A 25,491-nucleotide genomic window follows, 5' to 3' on the forward strand; every position below is an offset into this window, starting at 1 on the left:
ACTACAGCTAAAGTCATAGAGATAGCTAACTACAGCTAAAGTCATAGAGAGATAGCTAACTACAGCTAAAGTCATAGAAATAGCTAACTTCAGCTAAAGTCATAGAGATAGCTAACTACAGCTAAAGTCATAGAGATAGCTAAATTCAGCTAAGTCATAGAGAGATAGCCAACTACAGCTAAAGTCATAGAGAGATAGCTAACTACAGCTAAAGTCATAGAAATAGCTAACTACAGCTAAAGTCATAGAGATAGCTAACTACAGCTAAAGTCATAGAGATAGCTAAATTCAGCTAAAGTCATAGAGAGATAGCCAACTACAGCTAAAGTCATAGAGATAGCTAACTACAGCTAAAGTCATAGAGATAGCTAACTACAGCTAAAGTCATAGAGATAGCTAAATTCAGCTAAAGTCATAGAGAGATAGCCAACTACAGCTAAAGTCATAGAGAGATAGCTAACTACAGCTAAAATCATAGAAATAGCTAACTACAGCTAAAGTCATAGAGATAGCTAAATTCAGCTAAAGTCATAGAGATAGCTAACGACAGTTAAAGTCATAGAGAGATAGCAAACTACAGCTAAAGTCATAGAGATAGCAAACTACAGCTAAAGTCATAGAGATAGCTAACTACAGCTAAAGTCATAGAGATAGCTAAATTCAGCTAAAGTCATAGAGAGATAGCCAACTACAGCTAAAGTCATAGAGACAGCTAACTACAATTAAAGTCATAGAGATAGCTAACTACAGTTAAAGTCATAGAGATAGCAAACTACAGTTAAAGTCATAGAGATAGCTAACTACAGCTAAAGTCATAGAAATAGCTAACTACAGCTAAAGTCATAGAGACATAGCTAACTACAGCTAAAGTCATAGAGATAGCTAACTACAGCTAAAGTCACAGAGATAGCTAACTACAGCTAAAGTCATAGAGAGATAGCTAACTCCAGCTAAAGGAATAGATAGCTAACTACAGTTAAAATCATAGAGATAGCTAACTACAGCTAAAGTCATAGAGCGATAGCAAACTACAGCTAAAGGCATAGATAGTTACCTACAGTTAAAGTCATAGAGATAGCTAACTACAGCTAAAGTCATAGAGATAGCTAACTACAGCTAAAGTCATAGAGAGATAGCTAACTACAGCTAAAGTCATAGAGATAGCTAACTACAGCTAAAGTCATAGAGATAGCCAACTACAGCTAAAGTCATAGAGATAGCTAACTACAGCTAAAGTCATAGAGATAGCTAACTACAGTTAAAGTCATAGAGAGATAGCCAACTACAGCTAAAGTCATAGAGAGATAGCTAACTACAGCTAAAGTCATAGAAATAGCTAACTACAGCTAAAGTCATAGAGATAGCTAACTACAGCTAAAGTCATAGAGATAGCTAAATTCAGCTAAAGTCATAGAGAGATAGCCAACTACAGCTAAAGTCACAGAGATAGCTAACTACAGCTAAAGTCATAGAGATACCTAACTACAGCTAAAGTCATAGAGATAGCTAACGACAGCTAAAGTCATAGAGATAGCTAACGACAGTTAAAGTCATAGAGAGATAGCAAACTACAGCTAAAGTCATAGAGATAGCTAACTACAGCTAAAGTCATAGAGATAGCTAACTACAGCTAAAGTCATAGAGATAGCTAACTACAGCTAAAGTCATAGAGATAGCTAACTACAGCTAAAGTCATAGAGATAGCTAACTACAGCTAAAGTCATAGAGATAGCTAACTACAGTTAAAGTCATAGAGAGATAGCAAACTACAGCTAAAGTCATAGAGATAGCTAACTACAGCTAAAGTCATAGAGATAGCTAACTACAGTTAAAGTCATAGAGATAGCTAACTACAGCTAAAGGCATAGTGAGATAGCAAAATACAGCTAAAGGCATAGAGAGATAGCTAACTACAGTTAAAGTATTAGAGATAGCTAACTACAGTTAAAGTCATAGAGATAGCTAACTACAGCTAAAGTCATAGAGATAGCTAACTACAGCTAAAGTCATAGAGAGATAGCTAACTACAGCTAAAGTCATAGAGATAGCTAACTACAGCTAAAGTCATAGAGATAGCTAACTACAGCTAAAGTCATAGAAAGATAGCTAACTACAGCTAAAGTCATAGAGAGATAGCAAACTACAGCTAAAGTCATAGAGATAGCTAACTACAGCTAAAGTCATAGAGATAGCTAACTACAGCTAAAGTCATACAGAGATAGCAAACTACAGCTAAAGGAATAGATAGCTAACTACAGTTAAAATCATAGAGATAGCTAACTACAGCTAAAGTCATAGAGAGATAGCAAACTACAGCTAAAGGCATAGATAGCTAACTACAGTTAAAGTCATAGAGATAGCTAACTACAGCTAAAGTCATAGAGATAGCTAACTACAGCTAAAGTCATAGAGATAGCTAACTACAGTTAAAGTCATAGAGAGATAGCAAACTACAGCTAAAGTCATAGAGATAGCTAACTAAAGCTAAAGTCATAGAGATAGCTAACTACAGCTAAAGTCATAGAGATAGCTAACTACAGTTAAAGTCATAGAGATAGCTAACTTCAGCTAAAATCATAGAGATAGCAAACTACAGCTAAAGTCATAGAGATAGCTAATTACAGTTAAAGTCATAGAGATAGCTAACTACAGCTAAAGTCATAGAGATAGCAAACTACAGTTAAAGTCATAGAGATAGCTATTTAGATCTAAAGTCATAGAGAGATAGCTAATGACAGCTAAAGTCATAGAGAGATAGCTAACTACGGCTAACTACAGCAGCTCTAATGAAGGGAGCTGAATCATTTAAGATCACTGAAAACGGAGCACCTCAATGTTTTATCCCTTGAAGATCAAATAATTACATTTTTCATGGATGTTGTTGATACTGTGGTGTTTAGAAATCAGTTTGTGTTCTGTGCTGAACTCCTGTTCCAGCTCCCCTCCAGCAGGGGGCTCCACTGCTCCTTACCTTGTGAACACTCTTGGGGTCCTCCAACCAGGCGTAGTACATCTCCTCCACGTAGTTGGAGCTCGTCCCGTTCAGGAACGGCTCCGAGGCCACAGGCGCCGTGTAGCACCTGATTGGCTGAAACGTCCTTGTGCCCCCCGTAGAGGTGGCTGTGATTGGCCGCTGCTGGCCGACAGTCTGAGCCGCCTGCGAGGCGGTTAGCGGACGCAACCGTGCCGCACAAGTCCTTAAACGGTGCATAAGCAGTCCTTAAAGAGTCGCACACACACGGAGGTGGGCAGACCGACGGGCCGGACGTCGTCAGAACCACGACAGGAAGTAGATCACCGGGTCACGCCCAGGACAGGAAGTGAATGTCCACTGGTCCGTTTGTCCACTGAGAGAGAGAAACAGTGTGTTACAACAGGACAGAACTCATAAACACAACAAATATTAGCTAAAAGTCAACAATAGGTAGCTAAACACAACAAACACTGAGCTAAAAGTCAACAATAGGTAGCTAAAAGTCAATAGGTTGCTAAAAGTGACAAATAATTAGTTAAACCAACAAACAAAAAGGTAAAAGTCAACAATAGGTAGCTAAACACAACAAACACTAAGCTAAATGTCAACAATAAGTAGCTAAACACAACAAATACTAGTTAAAGGTCAACAATAATTAGCTAAACACAGCATATACTGAGCTAAAAGTCAACAACAGGTAGCTAAAAGTCAACAACAGTTAGCTAAACACAACAGCTACTAAGCTAAAAGTCAACAACAATTCATCTTTTATTGTTCACTAATATTCACAGCTTTGTTAGTTTGTTTTTTCCAGTGACTGTTTCAGGTGAATCTGTGACTGCCTGGTAACTTAACTGCTAGCCGTTAGCTGCTAGCCGTGAGCCAGCGTAAAAGCAGCTGATGTCCTGATTGGTGAAGATGTTTGAGCTTGTTATTCAGTTTTTGCAGGTTGTCTGTCACGTAGAACAGAGAGTTAAAGTTAATCTGAATTTAGAAACATGCTACGCTGCTCCAGACACAGTTAGCTGCAGGCTAAGAGGCACAGCTAACCATTTGGTGATAGCATTAGCCTAGCACCGTCAGCAGAATCAGAGCTGTGGGCAGGATTTTTCTACGTCGACTACAGACAGCGAGCCGACCGCATCAGAGCCAAATTAGTGCATTTATTTAATCAGAAATCAGATAAAAACAATAAAGAATATTGGCCAATCAGGTTACATAGATCAGATTAGCTTTTAGCAACTCCTATGTGCTCTCTAACATCAGATGGTCAGACATCCCATACACCCGGGTGTCTGGGAATGAAAAGTTTTTAAACAGTTGGTCTTAAATGCTTCCATGAGTCACTGCATGTTTTTAATGTTATTTTCAGAAGAGCTGCATCCAAACAACAGATGATCTAAAGCACCTTCTCCTCTCCTGGAAGTTCTAAACCATTATTTAGTTCCAACCTCCCAAATCAAACTCTGCACAGTTACAGAAAACAGAAGCCCAACTTTCAACGAGTTCATTTTCACCTGAAAATGTTTTCAGTCCAACAACATTTTCAGTTTCCAGATCAATGTGTACATTTCTCATAATGAATATCTAAACTGGTAAACCCTCTGCTGCAGCAAAAACAAACAAACAAAGGAACAGTGTCCAGTCACAGCGCTTCTTTAGTCACTTCAAAATCTAAATTTTGATAAGTTTAATTACAGTCTGAGATTCAATAAATCAAAGTGCAGCTGTAGAGTTTGATCCATGGGAGGTTTATATTGTTTACAGATGCTTCAGTCTGGATCAAACTGTAATAACGTGTAAAAACACAGAACGTTTGTCTGTGAAACTTAAACCTTCACTGTAACTGAATAATTGTGACCAAAGGAACGTTTGTAGGTCAGACGATAATTATCAAGTCACTCTTATTTATTCAGCACATTTAAAGCAACAGCTGCTTTCTAACAAAAAATAGGAATGAAAAGGTTCAAATTATGAGGTTAGGACTCAACAGTGTTATCTAGAATGTGAATTTATATGAGAAATTCACACATTACGAATTAAAACTCTACAAAAATAATAGAAAATATAACTTTACCTGAGTAACGGAATATTAAAGCTAACCAGTTCAGTTACTTTCACCTGTTAAATGGCTCTAAAGGACCAAATCTACTCATTTAAGCGGTTCTCCTGCTGCCATGACTTGGTTTCAGTCTTGAGAGTTAGTTCTTAAAGATGAAACCTAATGAGGACAATAGGTTTTTGGCAGAACACCAGCAGAGAGAAGCTGCCTGACAGGCTGCTGCTGGATCTCCTGCTGACCTCTACAGTCTCCGGTGAGAACCGTCAGCCGGTGGGACTCGAGCGGCTCGTTCCCCGCGGGACAGGCCGGTGATGGGCGCTGTGAGCGGCCTGAGCTGCTCCGTGTGTCCCTCGGCTGGAGTTTCTGTGTGTTTTGACCTTGTTGGGTCTCCACTCCCTGCCGCCTCCATTCTGCTTCCCTCACCGCCCCACCGGGACCCGCCCACCACCTGCCCACACCGCCCGCTGATTGGCTGCCTGGGAGAAATCCCGCCCGGAAATACGACTCCGAGCTTTCCTATTGGCCACCCAGGCTGTCGGTCACTTTGTCCTTTCACGAGTCATGAGTTCCCGAAAATTACAAAAACATTGTAAAATGATGAGCTGCGGATGTTTTAGCTGTAAAAGACGTTAAAGCTGCAGTGAGGCTGAAGCTGCGGGGTTTTACCCGCTGCTAACCGGCTAACGGATAGCCTCAGAGCTAACGTACTGTGTAATTAGCCGGTTAGCTTCACTTCTACTTTGTATTAATTACCATTAGCACGTTGTGCTAGCGAATAAACTGACGCTGGTGGAGTTAAACGGAAGTTAGAAATGTAATTTCTCGGTTAATATGAGTATTTTCCCTCTACGGTCACTTTAATAAGCACCAACAGGTTTAACGAGCCTTTTAACGGGTGACCGAGCCGTCCCGGTAACGGCAGTGTAGCAGCTAGCATGCTAACAGGTTTGTGTTGCTCACATTCCTCCGGACGGGTTTTTATTTTCCTCCGATCTATAACTAAATCCGTCTCCGAGTCCAGCAGCCGCTCAGGCCGCCTCCTCGGAGCGTCTCCCGGCTGAACAGCTGCCAGAGTCCCGGTTACTGACCTGGAGAAACGCGCTGTAGCGGCTCCCTCTCGGCCGGTATCCCGGATGCCCTTCGCCTCTCCCGGTGAAATGATGACAGCTCGCGGCGCGGAGCGGAGCAGGGGCGCGAGGCCTGTGTGCAAATGAGGCGACGCGGCACTGACGTCATGACGTAAAAGCGAGAGGGGCGTGGTTTTAATAAATACGTTAATACTTTTATTATATAATTATCACAGGCAGTTATTAAATCTAAAGTATGTAGATAAAAAAAGAAAAAAATAAACTGAAAAAAATCAAAAACTTAATACAATGCAATAAAAATTATATTAAAATAATATATGCTAATATAAAATAAATTATAATTTATTATTTTTAAGAAAAATAGTAATACATAAAAATATTATCTATTTGATGCAACTAATTTACATATGATATTATAATTTAGTGATATAATTTTGTATAAAATGTACCTGAAATTTTGCCAGGCAATTTAAAACACAATTTTTATATATATATATATATATATATATATGTGTGTGTGTGTGTGTGTGTGTGTGTGTGTGTGTGTGTGTGTGTGTGTGTGAGGAACAATAAGGAACAGTCCTGGCTCCATTCCTGTTCACACTGTATACATCAGACTTCAAATACAGCACTGAGTCCTGCCACATTCAGAAATACTCTGATGACACTGTTATCATGGCATGTATCAGAAACGGACATGAAGCTGAATACAGGGATCTGATAAATGCCTTCAGTGACTGGAGTCACAAAAACTGCCTGCTACTCAACGCCTCAAAGACAAAGGAAATGATCATAGATTCCAGCAGATCCAAACATCCTTTTCAGCCAGTGAACACTTGTGATGTGGACATGGAGGTGGTGACATCGTATAAATATATAGGTGTCCACCTTGATAATAAGTTAGACTGGTCTAAAAATGTAGACTTCATCTACAAAAAGGACCAGAGCCGACTTTTTAGCCTCAGAAGACTTCGATCATTAGACATTTGCAGTAAGATGCTGCAGATGTTTTATCAGTCTGTGGTGGCAAGTGTTCTGTTTTATGCTGCAGTCTGCTGGGGAGGCAGGATAAAAAACAAGGATGCAGGGCATCTGAACAAACTGATTAAAAAAGCTGGCTCTGTGGTTGGAATCAGACTGAACTCATTGGAGGATGAGGTGGAGAGACGGACATTTAGAAAGATTGGAGGCCATTCTGACAAACATGGATCATCCACTTCATATCTGCCTCAATGAACAACAAAACATCAGTGGATGGCTCCTATCCCTGCAGGACTGAAAGATTCAGAAAATCTTTCTTACCATCAGCAATCAGACTATTGAACTCTAAAGTAAACAGATGAGACCAGACAATTGAATTTCCCTTCGGGGATTAATAAAGTCATTGTATTGTATTTTTTATTTATATATATATATATATATATATATATATATATATATATATATATATATATATATATATATATATATATATATATATATATATATATATATATATATATATATATACATATATATATATATACATATATATATATATATATATATATATATTTGACAGACAGCAAAATTGTTGCACAGTTGATCGTGTTATTTTTAAATTCAATATCTTAATGACATTTTATATTTTTCATTCAATAACTGCATCTGAAATATGGGGATTAAAGATTTAAAAATATGATAATACATATAAAATTCTACAAGAAAATTGCATAGTAAGAAAGTATAAATAATTTTTTATTGCCAATAAATTATTTTTAAAATATACTTGAAGCTTCACATGTTTAATTATATTATATTATATTATATGTATTTAGACTTTAAATAAATGTACAAAATATTTTTTTTATTTATTTAATCTTATACTTGAATAATATGAATAAATATCATAATAAGAAAATGTAAAAATATTAATGAATTATCTCCAAAAATATATTTAGTAGTCAAACTGCAAACTGACAGCAATGAGACCCAAATGGAGATTTAAATGTGACTGAAAGCTGCTTTTCATTGTGCCTGAAATGCCACAAACAGGAGTCTGAACGGAGGAACAACATATCTGTTCGTCTTTATTGAGTCTCCAAACCGACACCGTCACAATCAGTGTGGATAAAGTTCATCAGATTATCGCCTGAAGCTGGAGGAACGTCATCGTTTGGCTTTTACAGCGAGCAGCACCTGAACGCAGCATCACCACTGTTGCCATAGTAACCTGCGATGACGGAAACCTCCATGTCTTCAGCTTTAAATCCTAAAAATCCACGTGACACAGCAACACTTAACGAAGTCGTGAGATGTTGGATTACCACAGGAAGCTGAATTACAATCGCAAAATAAAATACTCGATATAAAATCATTTATCATAATAGAAAAGGGTGATGAGGCTCCGTGTTGCCATGGTGACGTCTCACTCACCTCATACATTAACACAGGTTTAACATGCAGGTTTGTGTTTAGCCCTGAGTTTGACCTCTCAGGCTGCATCCAAACCACTGACACCAGATCAGAAGTTTTACTCCGAAATACCCTGTTAATGGAGTAAAAGTACACAAGTGTTGGCAAGAAGTGAAAGTCCTCCATGTGCAGATTCCACCGTTTTAGATTCAAATATTTCATAATTATGGGCTTTAATTATTGATGCATTCATAACAGAAGCTGGAGCTGATTTTCATTATATTCTGCTGGATGTTTGAATTTAAAATATTACGTCATCTTTTATTTATTTAAGATCTTTGTCATGATTAATGTGAAACTCAGCTATTTCCCACCACAGTCCTGCTCAGGTTCTCTGCACCTGAAAGACTCGACTCAGGGTTCAAATCCTGCCATCACCAACCCTCATTAAAGGAAATAAACCTTTTTTTTCATAGATTTTAAATAAATCTCATGCTTGGACTCAAACCAGCGATGATTCTTCAGACGTTCAGCTCTGCAGTGGTTTCTGCTGAAGAAATAAATATTAAAACATCCTCACAAACTTCTAGTTTTATTTCTAAACTAAACCTGACAGGAGGTAAATAGACGGTAGAAGCAGAAATATGTGAATTCATACGCATTTTAAAACTGTATAACACCTGAAGACCTGCAAAACAACAACATTCATATCCAGAGGTAAAGTCAGATCTCTGGTTTCATCTCATTTTACTTCCTGCTGTTGCTTTTTCACATTTAAATGCTCTATTGAATGTTTTTATTACTGGACTCATTTAGTCTTTTATATTTTTCTTCTCATTCAGACTCCTTGTTTATGTCTCCATTAGCTGTTTTCTTCTTTAGCTGCATTTGAAATGAGGCGTCTAACCTAAGTTTATCTTTAATATAGGTTGAATTTCTACATCTCATAGTTTATACTTTATGTTTCTAAATATAACATTTACTCGTGACCCTTTAGCCTGCTAGTGCTGTTAGCTGGCAAATAAAAGTGATAAATGTTGAGTAGAAACTACAAAATCATCCAATGCAACTACTGACAGGGCTAACTAGCATTAGCTTATGTTTACTAGACTTGACAAACTGATGAGGTAAATATAAAGTGAATATTTTATAGTGGTACTGTGGCATGTAGGGACAGATTTGCTTGCAAGTACTAACATTTGCTACCACTAGCTAGCAAATGCTAGTAGCTGGTCAGCTTACTGGCTTTGTGTATTAGCAACATCGCCTCCTATTTTGAAACCTAAAGTGAGTAAACATAAAAGAAAACTATAAGAGTGATAAAAGTACATTTTAACTGGTAGAAAGGCTACCTAGCATTAGCTTATGATGTTAAACAAGCTAACAAACTGACTAGCTAAACACATAGGGAATATGTCCAAATGCTAGCAGTAGCATAGTATTTGGGATGCAGTTGTGTATTGTATTGTTAGCCTGCTAATTTTGTTAGCTGGAAAATAAAAGTGAGAAATGCTGGGTAGAAACTACAAAATCATCCAATGTAACCAATCCAATAGTGACAAGGCTAACTAGCATTAGCTTATGTTTACTAGCAATGATAGTTATTAAACATGACTTGACAAACTGATAAGCTAAATATAAAGTGAATGTTTTACAGTGGTACTGTAGCATGTAGGGACAGATTTGTTTAGTATTTTCTCATAACCTTGTTAACATACATGTACTTTTAGCTAGAAGATGCTAATTAGCTCATCAGCTAACAAACACTTGTGTATTAGCAACATCTCCTATTTGGAAAACTAAAGCGAGCAAACATAAAATAAGCCAATACGACTGATAAAAGTACATTCTAACTTGTGGCAAGGCTAACTAGCATTAGCTTATGATGTTAAACAAGCTAACAAATTGACTAGCTAAACACATAGGGAATATGTCACAATGCTAGCAGCAGTACAGTATTTGGGATGCAGTTGTGTATAATCTTGTTAGCCTGCTAATGTAGCCCTGTAATTAGCTAGCTGTAACTAACACTGAATTATAAGAACTTCTTTTCAGAATAAAAAATGATGAGATGCTAAATTAGCATTAGCTCAAGACTTTCAGAGCTAGCTAGTTGGTGAGCTATCAAACATGAGTTAATTCTCTTACAGTAAAGTGTCTTTTAATATGTTACATTTATTTTATAGAAAATATCCTAAATTAATCTTCTAAGTTGTGTCCTGTTTATCTTGTTTTATATTAATTTATATTGATTGTACAACTTTTTATTCTGCTTCCTGTTTTGCTTTTCGCCCATATCATTGTTGTTTCCTGTTTTACACGCAGGACTTTGGTTAACTTTCAAAAAGTGCAATAGAAATAAATATACTTGATTGATTTCAGAGTTTCGCCGCTGGTTTGAGTCCCAACATGAGATCGGAGGTTTCCTCTGGACTCAGAATCTTTAAGGTTTGTTCTGAACAGGGAGCAGCTGACTGAAACCTGACGCTTCAGATGCCTTCAGCTCTTTAAATAACTCCTGAACCCTCGTCTCTTTTCTCAGGCTGAACTCTGAATGTTAAATTACTTTTTCTTTTGGCATGAAAACGATCAAATGGCACTAAATGACAGCGACCTGCTCTGATCCCCAAACAGGAAATTTAAACATTCTAAACTTGATGTTTTCATTGGAGCAGAAACAGAAACATTTGGTGCCGTAAAAATCCCTGGTTTGAATAAAACCTGTTGCTAAGTGCAGCGTGAAGCTTCACAGAAACTGAAAGTCCTGAATCATTTCACCTCCTCACAGCCAGGTGGCGCTAGAGAGGCTTCAGGACGTTACTGCAGCTGATCCAGTGACGATTTAACCGCTTATTTTCACACCTTCCGTCTGGGATGTTCAGCAGATTAAACACAAATTTAACCTCCATCCGGAACACAGTTGACCAGCAGAGATGTTTCCAGACCTGATGCTAAGCTAAGCTAAGCTAAGGTAGCAGCCGATCCATTAGCATCAGTCAGTCAGGACACCTTCTGACACTGGAATGAACTGATTTTTCTAGAAAAGTTGACCACATTTAGTCTTTAAAATACTGATGTAGTCGAGTCTTTCTACACTCTGGAAAACACTTTCACAAAAGTTTTTAGTTCTAACATGAGAAATCCATCGGCTGAGTGACGACATGAGGCCAAAAGATGAGAAAGGATCCGTGTTGTTTCCTAATTCTAGCTTCTAGCCCCTTCAGACTGGATTCTGTAGCGATACTGAAGAAAACTTAAAGGTCCCATGTCGTGGAAATGTCTTTTTAACTAACCAATAAGGATCCAGCTTTTTATAGCCCCGCCCCCTCACTGCTTCAATGTGAACCAATCAGAATGAGCCTCTCAGTCCACCAGGTTTATTTACTTCCTACAGCTACTTCTGCTGAACTTTAAAATGTCAACAAACTCACCAGTTCTGCTGTTAGAGTGAACACGAGTCTCCATGTGCTGATAGCACCCAGAGTACTGATGGTCCCCACAGCTATAGGGGGATCCTTAGTGTTAGCATGCTGTCGGTTACTGTGGCTAACATTAGCATAATCCACACTATAGCAGGATCCTTAGAGTTACCACATTATGTGGCTAGTTTGGCTAACATTAGCATGAGTCACAGCTATAGAGGATCCTTAGTGTTAGCATGCTGTAGGCTAATGTGGGGTCATACAGTCTCTCAGGTGTTTGGAGCTGAAACAGAAACTTTCATAAATTTGCTGAAGAGCGCCGCCATATGGGATTTTTAAGAACTGAATATTCTCAGGAAGGTTCTCAAATGTGTTTTTTTCTCATCTCCTGCATCAGAGCAGATTCTGTGTTTGTAAGCTATCAGTGCGTATTCGGGCTGAATGAGGTGCACGTGTGGCTGTAGTCCTATGCTAGTCTTGGCCTACATTTCCCACAATTCCTCCCACACATTTCCTGACTGAAGATGGACCAAACATCCCAGATTTGAGAGCTAATGAGCTGAAGAGCCTCCAACAGCGACGTACCACAAACATCCACACGAGGAGCTGAACCTGCCGGGCGAACCGGGCAGAGAAACCAAATGCACCCAGCAGCTCAGAGTGGCGCCGGGCGAACCGGGCGGTGAAACCAAACGCACCCAGCAGCAGAGGGTACGTTACATTCCTATGACAGTGCAGAGCAGAAGGGAAGTGCAATCAGACGGCACCAGTGCTTCATTCAGAGACAGAAAGACAGAAACAAGTGTCCAAGTGTAAGCCCTGCCCCTGTCTACAAACCAGCCAATCAGAGTGAAGCCGACCTGTTGTAACAGTTACGTCTTAAAAGCATAATTTAACCTAATTGTTGCGTAATTAGCCCTGTTAGTAAACTTTTATTGCAGAGTTCTCAAGTTCACAACGTCACAAACATAATGACGTGGCTATGCTGCTAAGCGTTCCTTTAGCCGAGGGATCTGCTCATTGGTTGCAGAGTTACAGTCACTTCCTGTTTAAGATGGCTTCTCTTTGTCCCAAACTGATGAACGTCTGGAACATCGAAAGGAAATGTTCTTTTTCTGAGGACAGTATGTGGATTCTGTTTGAGACTAATGGACTGTTTCTGTCTGAAATCTATGACCTACTGCAAAAAAAATAAAAAAAATCAACATATATCTGATAAATCTCTCTCATGTCTGTAAACTGAATGGTTTAAACACAAAATTCAATGTCCAAAGAAAGCTCCTTTGTTGGAGGCTTGCAGCTTAAAGTGTTTGAAATTTGTAGATTATTGAAGCAGCTCATTACCTCTTCATGTTTGCTCTTTGCTAGTAAAAGTCAGCAAGCTAGCTAGCTAGCTAACGACACAAGAACTGTATTGAGTTAGCATTAAAGCTAATAGTTTACTGGATGAATTAAAACCATTTATTACAACAGAAAGGCAAAATGTTGACATAATGAATGTTTAGTGACTGACAATCTACACAGTTTGTGGCAAAGCTAGCTAGCTTTGGCTCATGAACACATAATTTGTCAATATTAGTTATTGTTCATTTAAATATAAAGTGAATATTTTACTGCTATCATTAAGAAACATTTACTCGTGACCCTTTAGCCTGCTAGTGTTGTTAGCTGGAAAATAAAAGTGATAATGTTTGGTAGTAACTACAAAGTCACACAATGCAACTACTGACAAGGCTAACTAGCATTAGCTTATGTTTACTAGCAATGATGCTATTAAACATGATTTGACAAACTGATAAGCTAAATATAAAGTGACTATTTTACAGTGGTAGTGTAGCATGTAGGGACATGTTTGCTAACAAGCATTTGCTCATAACACGCGTACACGCGCCATTAGCTAGCAAATGCTAGTTAGCTGGTCAGCTTACTAGCTTTGGTCCCATGTCGTGGAAATGTCTTTTTAACTAACCAATAAGGATCCAGCTTTTTATAGCCCCGCCCCCTCACTGCTTCAATGTGAACCAATCAGAATGAGCCTCTCAGTCCACCAGGTTTATTTACTTCCTACAGCTACTTCTGCTGAACTTTAAAATGTCAACAAACTCACCAGTTCTGCTGTTAGAGTGAACACGAGTCTCCATGTGCTGATAGAACCCAGAGTACTGATGGTCCCCACAGATATAGGAGGATCCTTAGTGTTAGCATGCTGTAGGCTAATGTGGCTAACATTAGCATAAGCAACAACTATAGGTGAATCCTTAGTGTTAGCATGCTGTCGGTTACTGTGGCTAACATTAGCATAAGCCACAACTATAGGAGAATCCTTAGTGTTAGTGCATTATATGGCTAATGCGGCTGACATTAGCATAATCCACAGTATAGCAAGATCCTTAGAGTTAGCACATTATGTGGCTAATGTGGCTAACATTAGCATAATGTAAATATAAAGTGACTATATATAGTGACTATTTTACAGTGGTAGTGTAGCATGTAGGGACATGTTTGCTAACAAGCATTTGCTCATAACCTCTTTAAAGGACACATTAGCTAGCAAATGCTAGTTAGCTGGTCAGTTTACTAGCTTTGTATATTAGCAACATCTCCTCCTATTTGGAAAATTAAAGCGAGCAAAATTAAAAGAAGCCAGTAACACTGACAAAAGCACATTTTAACAGGTGGCAAGGCTACCTAGCATTAGCTTATGATGTGAAATAAGCTAACAAATTGACTAGCTAAACATACAGGAGAATATGTTGCAATGCTAGCAGTAGTACAGTATTTGGGATGCAGATGTGTATAATCTTGTTAGCCTGGTATTATTGCTTGCTTTCAAAAACCACTTAATTAGCCGGTTGTAATTAACTAACATTGCAGCAAATATTGGTAAGTGAATTATAAGAACTTCTTTTCAGAGTAAAAAATGATGAGATGCTAAATTAGCATTAGCTCAAGATTTTCTGAGCTTGCTAGCTAGTGAGCTATCAAGCATTAGTTAATTAACTGATCAGCTATCCACACAGTGGACGGTTTTAACGCTAGCAAGAGCATGGCTACAGCTAGCCAGCTAACTACAGATAAGCTAACAAATGTTTGTTAGCTAGCAGACTAAACAAAATGGAATAACAGATTTTTACAGCTGGAATAACAAAAGTTGATGAGGAATGTCTCTTTCCACTGTTTTAGTCGATCGTTTTTAACTATTCTATAAAATCTGGGAGCATTTTAATCAACTGGTCTGAATTATTTTTGGTTTCAAATTGCATCTTTTTCTTTTTTCAGTTTTTGTCTTCTTTATTTTTTTACTCAGTCAGCTAAAAATATCGAGTCAGATTTGTGTTCATTTGTCTGTACCGCAGATTTATGTTGTGACGTTTTGATTTTAAAGCACTTGGAAGGACAGCGTGTGATGATGAATAAAGATACTTGCTGGTATTTGGTTGGCTGATGGGAGCAGCAACATGAAATCTGATTGGCTGGTTTGGTTACCGAGGTGAAGGTGAGTCACCGGATGGACTCCAGAAAGAAAAAAAGAAAGACAGACTAGAGAACAGTAGCTGCTTCAGTTCAGTCCCACTACGTTCCAGTTGGTTCTGGTAGATTCCCAGTTCAGTCCGACTGGGCCGGTTTACTAGTGTAGCGGTCCAGGTGGTAGTCCGGCCCCGGCAGACCTCGGGGCCCGCTGGCAGCCATTTTGGCTAACAGATCCTCTCCTGGCTGTTGCTAGGTGACCAGCTGTAAGTGGGGAGGGGGGGGACTGAGGTGGAGAAGGAGAGGAGGGGGTCTTCCAGGTGCGGTTAAACAGGTGGAGCGGGGGCGGGTCTTTGAGGCACCAGAGGCTGTGATGCAGCAGAAGGTTTCGGTTTTCTGAGGATGAAATAAAGAAAAATCATGTTCCACCACTGTAATTACTGGTAAAAATCTTTTTCTACGTGTTCGACCAACAACGTGTAAATCAGACACAGCTGGAGCTGTTGGAAGGTGGATTTTATCAGTTTCTCCCCATTTCAGCTAGCTTCTAGGTCCAGTTAGCTAAGAGAATTATGGTCCATTAAGATCAGAGTTACAACATTGGTCCAGTTAGCTTGCAATTAGCATCAATGTTCAGTTAGTTTACAGTTAGCTTCACCTAACAGCAACAACTTAACAGCTTAAAATTACATTCTAGGTACAGTTAGCTTAGAGATAGCTTCAAGGTCTAGTAGAGATAGCTTTAGGTCCAGTTAGCTTATAGCTAGTTTTTAGGTTCAGTTAGCCTTTAGGCCAACTTAGTTTTAAGCTATCTTCTTGATCCGGTTAGCCTAAAGTTAGCTTTGAGGTCCAGTAAGTTTACAGTTAGCACCTAGGCTCAGATAGCTTATAATTGACATCTAGGTAAATTTAGTCTGAAGTTAGCTTTAATGTGCAGTAAGCTTAAAGTCTGATTATAGCTCTAGTTAGTTTAGAGTTATGTCTAAGTCCCAGTTATCATAAAGTTAGCTTCAAGGTACAGTTAGCTTAGAGTTAGCTTCAAGGTCTAGTTAGCTTAAAGCTAAATTCTTAGTCCAATCAGTCTTTACTACATTGTCTACTAGCATTAAACAAACTGTTAGCAGATGCTGTTGAGTCTTACAGAGGAGGAGGAGGAGGCCTCGGGGAGTAGGAAGGAGCCGACCTGCTGGTCTCAACCACCTGAACACACAAACAGATAAAACTGGTCATGTTAAATCAGATTTTATTATATTTATTAATTTATTTCATCACCAGAATGGAGTTTCGTCAGTGTGTAAATAATTTTAACTCCTTCTCAGACTATAAAACCTCCATATTTCCAGAAACAGAAAACTGAACACGAATGAATTCTGACACAAATGATTAACAACATGTAAACATAAACATGTTATTCTCTCTGCAGGTATTCTGTGTCTCTTTGTGGTTATTTTGTCTCTTTGTGGTTATTTTGTCTCTTTGTGGTTGTTTTGTGTCTCTTTGTGGTTGGTCTTTTTGGTTCATGTGTTCAGTTGTAGCTGCAGCGTGTGTTCATTAAGTCAGAAACAGAGCGAGTAAACGTTCCACAAACCTGCAGACAGAATGTACGCAGTACTACAGCAGTATATGAGTAGTATTTGTGTAGTAGTAGTATCAGTAGTAATAGTAGTAGTAGTATTAGTGGTAGTAGTAGTAGTAGTAGTAGTAGTAGTATTAGTAGTATTAGTGGTAATAGTAGTAGTAGTATTAGTAGTAGTGGTAGTTTTAGTAGTATTAGTAGTAGTATTAGTGGTAATAGTAGTAGTAGTATTAGTAGTAGTAGTAGTAGTATTAGTAGTAGTAGTAGTATTAGTGGTAGTGGTAGTATTAGTAGTAGTAGTAATAGTATTAGTAGTAGTAGTAGTATTAGTGGTAGTGGTAGTAGTAGTAGTAGTAGTAGTAGTAGTGGTAGTTTTAGTAGTATTAGTGGTAATAGTAGTAGTAGTATTAGTAGTAGTGGTAGTTTTAGTAGTATTAGTAGTAGTATTAGTGGTAATAGTAGTAGTAGTATTAGTAGTAGTGGTAGTTTTAGTAGTATTAGTAGTAGTATTAGTGGTAATAGTAGTAGTAGTAGTAGTAGTAGTAGTAGTAGTAGTAGTAGTAGTAGTAGTAGTAGTATTAGTGGTAGTGGTAGTATTAGTAGTAGTAGTAGTATTAGTGGTAGTGGTAGTAGTAGTAGTAGTAGTAGTAGTAGTGGTAGTTTTAGTAGTATTAGTAGTAGTATTAGTGGTAATAGTAGTAGTAGTATTAGTAGTAGTAATAGTACTTTACCTCCTTTGGTGGCAGCAGCTGAGTTTGATGCTTCATGTGGAGGGAGAGGAGAAGATAGAACTCAAAGACTCATTTACATTAATAATGATTAACATAGACACACACACACACATAGACACACACACACACACACACACACACACACACACACACACACACACACACACACACACACACACACACACACACACACACACACACACACACACACACACACAAAGAAACACTAATGTATTGACCAATCAGCTGATCAATCCTCTCCAGTGATTATTTGACTGATTGTGGATTCACTGATTACAGGAAGTAATCTATTACTGGGTGGTGAACGTATCGATCAGCTGATCGGTCGACTAATCTGACCAATCTGACCAATCTGAGGACTGTCTCTGGGTTCTGGACTGAACCTTACCAGCTGAGCTTCATCATCACCTTCATCATCCTCAGCAGCGTCCTGATCGGCCAATCACAGCTCAGTATCAGTTCTACAGCAGTTGAACATTAAACCACTGAAACCAGTACGGCCCCGATACTGGTCCCAGCACGGACACCAGTACGGCCCCGATACTGGTCCCAGCACGGAGACCAGTAAGGCCCCGATACTGGTCCCAGCACGGAGACCAGTAAGGCCCCGATACTGGTCCCAGCACGGACATGTTTTAAACACGTCTAGAAAACTGGTCCTTCAGAATCATTCTGCTTTCTGTTTGTGTTTGGACTCATCCTGAGACTCACCCCGTCGCTGACGATGCTGCTGGCGTTGCCCCGGGCAACGGATGGATGCTGCGCTCTGGGAGGCGGTCCTCTGACGGGATTGGCTGCAGCCGATCCGTCAGCCCTGATGACATCACAGTGACATCAGAGAGAGACATCAGGGGTGGGTGTGTGTGTGTGTGTCTGTGTGTGTGTCTATACTGTACGTGTGTGTGTGTGTGTGTGTGTGTGTGTGTGTGTGTGTGTGTCTTACTGGTATCCCTGTGATCGCTTCCTCCGGTTGAGTCCCACGGCTCTCATCAGTTCGTTCCGTCTCAGGAAGACGAAGGCTCCCAGAGCGATCAGCGGCAGGACGAGGAAGAAGAAGACGAGCAGCCCGTCCCTCAGAGACGTGTCTTTATCTGAGGGCACAGACAACGTTAGCACTCAGGTAACAGGTGGGCGGAGTTCCACCTGCTCAGGTGTGTCCAGGCGTCGTACCGTTCCAGGTGGGTCCGCTGTCCACGCTGCCGCCGTAACCTTTGACCTCACAGAAGGGCGGAGCCCAGCCGTCACCACAGTGACAGTTCCTGTTGCTGTTACACACCTGCAGACACACACAGAGGTCATGTGACACACCTGGAGACAGGTGGACAGACAGGTAGACAGACAGGTGGACAGGATGGACATTACTGTTTTAAGGGACATTTCTGCATTAGGTGGACATATCTACCAGGTTCTTTTTGGGGACATTAATGCCTTATGGGGACAAATCTGCAATATGAGGACATTTCTACCTTGTGACGACATTGTTTTGGGAGGACATTTCTGTTTCTTGAGGACAGACAGGTGGACATGAGAGACATTACTGTTTTAAGGGACATTTGTACCATTTGAGCACATTTCTAGGTTGTGAGTACATCTTTGCACCGTGGTGGCATTGCTGCTTTATGGGGACATTTATGTCTTATGGGGACATTTACACCTTATGGAGACAAATCTGCATAAAAAAGACATATCTGCAATATGAGGACATTTCTACTTTGTGATGACATTGTTGTTTTGTGAGGACGTTTTTGTTTCTTGAGGATTGACAGATCGACAGACAGATAGACAGACAGGCAGACAGACAGACAGACAGGTGTCTCACCCCGTGTCCGTGACATTTCTTCTCCACATCACAGTCGTAGTTCAGAACGTCGACGCTGCGACACTCAAAGTTCATACAAACCTGAAACCACAGAAGAAGAAACTAGTTGTAATGTCTCCTCACCTTGTCCCCTCCCCCTTCCTTCCCTGTCCTCACCTTGTCCTCCCCACACTTGGTTCCCTCGGTAACCATCCCTGGGTCGGGGACGTCTGATCCCAGCATGAAGTCGACTCCGTAACATTTGCCTCCGAGGATCGGCGTGCTGATGATTGACGGCTCGATGCCGAAAACCGTCACCGTCTGAACGTTGGAGCACTGCAGCTTCCCGCACAAAGCGTTTCTATGGAGACGGAGACAGACACCAGGCGGTCATGTGATCAGGAGGCATGATGACAGTCTGATCTAAGTCACCTGAGTGAGGACATTCTGTCCACACCTGAGACCCTCACAGGACCGCTGAAAATCCCACTGTGAGGACATTTTTGTTCCATGTTGACATCACTGTTTTCTGAGGACATTTCTATATCATGAGGACAGTAATGATTTCTGAGGACAATTCCTACATTGTGAGGACATTGATGTTTTATGAGGACATTTGTACATCATGAGGACATCTTTGCACCATTATGGGGACATTTACACTTTATGGGGACAAATCTGCGCAATAAAGACATATCTGCAATATGAGGACATTTCTACCCTGTGATGACATTATTGTTTTGTGAGGACATTTCGGCATTGTGAGGACTTTTACACCTTGTGAGGACATTTTTCTATCTTAAAGACATTACTATTATGTGTGGACATTATAAGGACATTACTGTTTTGTGAAGACACTTCTGTCTGATGAGGACACACAAAGTCCCTCCTGTGTTGGGAGGACAGACATATTAATGTGTCTTTTACCTGCTCTCACACTTCTTGTAGCCGTAGTTGTGGTAGCCACAGTTGCCGAAGCGATCTCCTTTACTGTTGACGTTTTTGAAACAGATTTCAGGAGCAGCTTTCGCCTCTGAGGACGAGGAAGGACGAGGACAAGGAGGACAGATGATGAGAGACGAAGCAGACGACTCCATAAAATGTAAAATCAAATAGACTTGTACGTACTGGATCCAAATATGGCCTGACACTGTCCATCGTAGTGCTGACACTTCCCGTTGTAGCAGTAGGCCTGCTGGTTCTTACACGGCTGTCCATTCTAAAAGGACAAAACTTTATTAAACAGAGTCCAAATAACAGCTCAAGAAATGTCCACATGACGTCTGATCAGCACATCTCTGAATCATTACCACATATCTGGCTGGTGTTTTTAAAAACATCACTTCTACATTATGTGGACATTTCTGCCTTCTGAGGACATTTCTGATTTCTGAGGACATTTCTGCATTGTGTCGACTTCGCTACCTTGTGAGGACATTTCTACATTACATCAGTATTTTGCCTTGTGAGGACATTTCTGCATTATGTCGACATTAGTTCCTTGTGAGGACATTTCTGATTTGTGAGGACATTGCTACCTTGAGAGCGAATTTCTGTATAATTTGCACATTTCTGCATTGCAAAGACATTATTGATTTATGTTGACATTTCTGACTTGTGGGGACATTTCTGCATTATGTGGACATTTCTACCTTGTGAGGACATTTCTACTTTGTGAGGACATTTATACCTTGTGAGGACATTTCTACTTTGTGAGGACATTTCTACATTATGTTGACATAATTTCCTTGTGAGGACATTACTGTTTTTTGAGGACATTTCTGCAGTGTGAGGACATTTCTACATTATGTGGAAATTTCTGCCTGTCTGGACGTTACTGTTTTGTGAGGACATTTCTGCAGTGTGAGGACATGTCTATCTTGTGAGAACATTTCTGATTTGTGAGGACATTTCTAATTTCTGAGGACATTACTGTTTTGTGAGGACATTTCTGATTTGTGAGGACATTTCTACATTATGTGGAAATTTCTGCCTGTCTGGACGTTACTGTTTTGTGAGGACAATTCCAACTTGTGAGGACATTTCTGATTTCTGAGGACTTTTCTATCTTGTTAAGGCGTTTCTGTACAATTAGCACATTTCTGCAGTGTGAAGACATTTCTGATTTCTCAGGACATTTTTATCATGTGGACATTTTTGTCTTGTGAGGACATTTCTACATTATGTCAACATTTCTGCCTTGTGAGGACATTTCTGTTTTGTAAGGACATTTCTGCATAATTAGAACATTTCTACCTTGTGAAGACATTTCTGCAGTGTGAAGACATTGTTTTGTGAGGACATTTCTGCCTTGTGAGGACATTTTTGTCTTGTGAGGACATTTCTGCCTTGTGAGGACATTTTTGTCTTGTGAGGACATTTCTGAGGACATTTCTACCACATGAGGACATTACTGTTTTATGAGAACGACTCTGTATTTTTGAAAGAAAACCACAGTTCGGACAGCAGACAGACATGACTTCAGCTGCTTCTTCCAAACAGGTGAAAGACGTCACCTGGATGAAGACGTCACTCTGGCAGAGGGACGAGGAGCCGTTGCAGTATTCAGGTAGATCACATTCATCAGTGCTGGAGCGACACACCGTTCCTCCTGGCAGGAACTGAACACAGAGCGTATATTAAAACACCTGAAGCATCACCTGGGTGATGAACGCCGTCCTGGTGTTTACCTGACACTTATAGCAGCACTCTCCATAAGCACACTGAGCTCCAGGCTTCAGTTTACAGGTCTGGAACTCACAGCAGGGATCCTCCTCACACTCCTGAACACACAAACACACAACAACAAACAGCTCTACTGTCACTTCTCTGCATTTTGAATCAAATTCTAGGCATTTTAATGGTTTCTCAAATGAATTGTGTTCATTTTTTACTAGAGTGGGGTGTCTTCTGACAGTCAAATCTGATTTACTCTTTGCAGGAACTTCATTATTTGATGACATATGATGTAAACTGTGAAATAACAAAAAAAAAACTCATGAGAACTGCAGATTGTGCTTAATAATTGTTGTGTTTTTAGGTTTCCTTCAGTGTCACAGTGATCCAGAGACAACAGGCCAAACATCACAAAGGGAATTCTGTTGCTTTTAACCCTTCAGAGCCAGACGTAGCTACAATCGCATATTCATTTTTGATTGGTGGTAGATTTGAAACCAGATCAGGTAGATCTATCATTCTTTTTGCATATAAAATCTGGGGAGTTACACTAATATTTCACACATTCATCAGGTCTCAGAGCGCTTTTTGGGTGCAGTGATGGGTTTGTAAAACTACACAAATTTCCATATTTGTCCAAAATTCTTAGAAATTCGTCCAGAACTTCCTCAAAAAATTCTCATTTCCTGTTCACAATCTGTCCAAAATGAGTTGAAGATCTAGGATGGCTTAGAACGGTTCCAAAATGACTCAAATATGACCTCATAAAATAAGTATGTTCTCTAAATGTTGTCAAAATTTGTCAAAAATGATCTGAAATATGTGCAAAATGGCTAGAAATTACTCAAATTTGTCCAGAATTTGCTCAAAAAATCCTCCTTAACTGTTCAAAACATGTCCAAAATGAGTTAGTGGTCTAGGATGGCAGAGAAGGGTTAAAAAAAATACTAGAAATGGGTCCAAAATGACTTTAAAATGTCTTCAAACCACATCAATCATCATATCATATTAAAATTTTCTTGAAAAAGTAGGAATTATTCACAGTTAGAGTTTTACAAACATTGGTGGTCCTCAGCAGTGAATTTATAGTCGGATCGGAAACATATGATCATGTAGTGTTCACTTGTTGCCATGGTTACAGTGACGCTGTACCGCTATCTGGCAATAATACAGAAACCTTGAACAAATCCGTGGATCCAGACTATAAGCTGCATCACTGCCAAAATCTAATCACTTGGTCTTTGTGTCATTTCTGACCTTCCCTGAAAAATCATCCAAATTCAAGAGTCTGTTTTAGAGTAATGTTGCTAACAGACAGACAGACAGACCGACAGACAGACAGACAGACAGACAGACAGACAGACAGACAGACAGACAGACAGACAGACAGAGACCAACGCCGATCGTCACATAACTCCACTGCGTTCCTTGGGGGAGCAAAAATGTCAGAATATTTCCTGGCAGACTGGCACAATGCTCAGACTTAAAGGGTTAAAGGCAGCAAATTTACAAAATGTGAATAAAAATCAACTAGAAACCATTTCTATGCTTTCTGTTGACATCTCCCAAAGCATCATGGGAAGTGTAGATGAAGAATCACAGAGCTGAACTGACGAGGATGTCTTGTATTTTTCACATCATGTTTGGATGATGTAAACAGGATTTTTTAGTGTTTTCTAGTAATAATTTATGATAAATAATCATAAATGCAGGCTCAGACCTTCTCTGATCCACAGTCACACTCCTCCCCGACGTCCACCAGCCTGTTTCCACAGTAGGGGGCGCTGTAGGCCTCGTCTGGCCGCGGGACGTTCAGGAGACACGATCCACCGGTCAACAGGATCATCTTCTCAAAGTCGTCAGCGCTGCAGCTGCTGAAGTTCCTGGATCCTCTGAGAGAGAAATCCGAAGTTTACGGTGTCTGGATGAGGACGGACTGCAGATGGAGGCAGAGCTGGACCAGGAGGGTCAGACCCATGTAGACCAGGTTCCACATAGAAACCAGGAGGGTCAGACCCATGTAGACCAGGTTCCACATAGAAACCAGGAGGTCAGACCCATGTAGACCAGGTTCCACATAGAAACCAGGAGGTCAGACCCATCTAGACCAGGTTCCACTTAAGCCCCTTTTCGACCAAAGAGCACCAGGTGCTAGGTTGGTTCAAAGTTGAGAGCCAGTGCTTTTTTGGTTCAAATCTCGTGCCGCCCCAGAACGGGTTTGTGTTTCCACTCAAGGAGCAAAGTTGGAGCTGCGTCATTGCGCCACCACAAAACGTGTGTACGTACTGCGTACGTAACCGTTCAACAGCGTTCGTGCCGTACGGAAACCCACACAACAACAATGGAGGACTTCATTGGAGTGGTGTTCATGGCTTTGCTAGTGTGTCTCGCCATCGCAGAACAGCAAAACCTTCTGTTAGGGGTTACTCATCGGCGTCGCCGTTCCAATGCCTGGCGATCACGTTTGAGAAGAAAGGTAATTATCAAAGACGTTTGGATACTTAACAGTAAACGTGCTAGCGTTAGCTTAGCTACTTAGCTTCGACTACGCTTGCATTGATTACTTAGCGGTTAAACGCGCAATAAGTTGATGATCATATCTATGTTTATCTTTTTAGATGTTTTTAGATGTCACCCCGCCCCCTGCCCGTGACATGCTCGGCTCTCAACTCTGGCCACCTCTGGCCCAGCAACGAGTTGGTGCCCGAAACGGCCCCAGTTTTTGGAGCCCGGAGCCGCAGCTCCGGTGGTGGAAAGACAAAAAACCGGCGCCAAGTCGGGCGCCGGCTCCAACTCCGAACGGGCTCCACCCCGGTCGAAAAGGGGGTCTAGAAACCAGGAGGGTCAGACCCATCTAGACCAGGTTCCACTTAGAAACCAGGAGGGTCAGACCCATCTAGACCAGGTTCCACTTAGAAACCAGGAGGGTCAGACCCATCTAGACCAGGTTCCACTTAGAAACCAGGAGGTCAGACCCATCTAGACCAGGTTCCACTTAGAAACCAGGAAGTCAGACCCATCTAGACCAGGTTCCATATAGAAACCAGGAAGTCAGACCCATCTAGACCAGGTTCCATATAGAAACCAGTCTGATCTAAAGTGGACCAGGAGGTCAGACCCATCTAGACCAGGTTCCATATAGAAACCAGGAAGTCAGACCCATCTAGACCAGGTTCCATATAGAAACCAGTCTGATCTAAAGTGGACCAGGAGGGTCAGACCCATCTAGGCCAGGCTCCACATACAAAATCACAGCATAATAACCTGTAAATAACCACAAC

At 40.4% G+C, this 25,491-nt stretch overlaps 2 protein-coding genes across 6 annotated transcripts in view; both read right to left on the minus strand.

Moving 5' to 3' along the window:
• The window catches only part of ogdha (oxoglutarate dehydrogenase a), a 50,400-nt gene extending 44,135 nt beyond the window's left edge, over window positions 1-6,265 (minus strand). For 2 of the 5 annotated variants that reach the window (XM_055011098.1, XM_055011100.1), the window contains exons 1-2: window positions 5,276-5,404; window positions 2,972-3,347 (exon numbers count right to left, since the gene is read on the minus strand). In XM_055011098.1, coding sequence (XP_054867073.1) covers window positions 2,972-3,211 — 240 coding nt within the window. In that variant the 5' untranslated portion in view covers window positions 3,212-3,347; window positions 5,276-5,404. Of the gene's footprint in view, window positions 1-2,971; window positions 3,348-5,275; window positions 5,406-6,124 lie in introns of those variants that run through there. The other 3 variants (XM_055011097.1, XM_055011096.1, XM_055011099.1) reach the window with 3 other exon arrangements.
• A 1,903-nt stretch (window positions 6,266-8,168) lies between these two features.
• The window catches only part of adam9 (ADAM metallopeptidase domain 9), a 42,625-nt gene continuing 25,302 nt past the window's right edge, over window positions 8,169-25,491 (minus strand). The window contains exons 12-24 of the mRNA XM_023297305.3: window positions 23,931-24,102; window positions 22,225-22,317; window positions 22,051-22,155; window positions 20,663-20,753; window positions 20,462-20,567; window positions 19,712-19,895; window positions 19,556-19,636; window positions 18,907-19,012; window positions 18,680-18,827; window positions 18,448-18,550; window positions 17,716-17,745; window positions 16,550-16,608; window positions 8,169-15,804 (exon numbers count right to left, since the gene is read on the minus strand). Of these exons, the coding sequence (XP_023153073.2) occupies window positions 15,735-15,804; window positions 16,550-16,608; window positions 17,716-17,745; window positions 18,448-18,550; window positions 18,680-18,827; window positions 18,907-19,012; window positions 19,556-19,636; window positions 19,712-19,895; window positions 20,462-20,567; window positions 20,663-20,753; window positions 22,051-22,155; window positions 22,225-22,317; window positions 23,931-24,102 (1,348 nt within the window). The 3' untranslated portion in view covers window positions 8,169-15,734. The remainder of the gene's footprint in view (window positions 15,805-16,549; window positions 16,609-17,715; window positions 17,746-18,447; window positions 18,551-18,679; window positions 18,828-18,906; window positions 19,013-19,555; window positions 19,637-19,711; window positions 19,896-20,461; window positions 20,568-20,662; window positions 20,754-22,050; window positions 22,156-22,224; window positions 22,318-23,930; window positions 24,103-25,491) is intronic.

The sequence above is a fragment of the Amphiprion ocellaris genome, chromosome 6 (genome assembly GCF_022539595.1).
Source record: "Amphiprion ocellaris isolate individual 3 ecotype Okinawa chromosome 6, ASM2253959v1, whole genome shotgun sequence".
Lineage (NCBI taxonomy): Eukaryota > Metazoa > Chordata > Actinopteri > Pomacentridae > Amphiprion > Amphiprion ocellaris.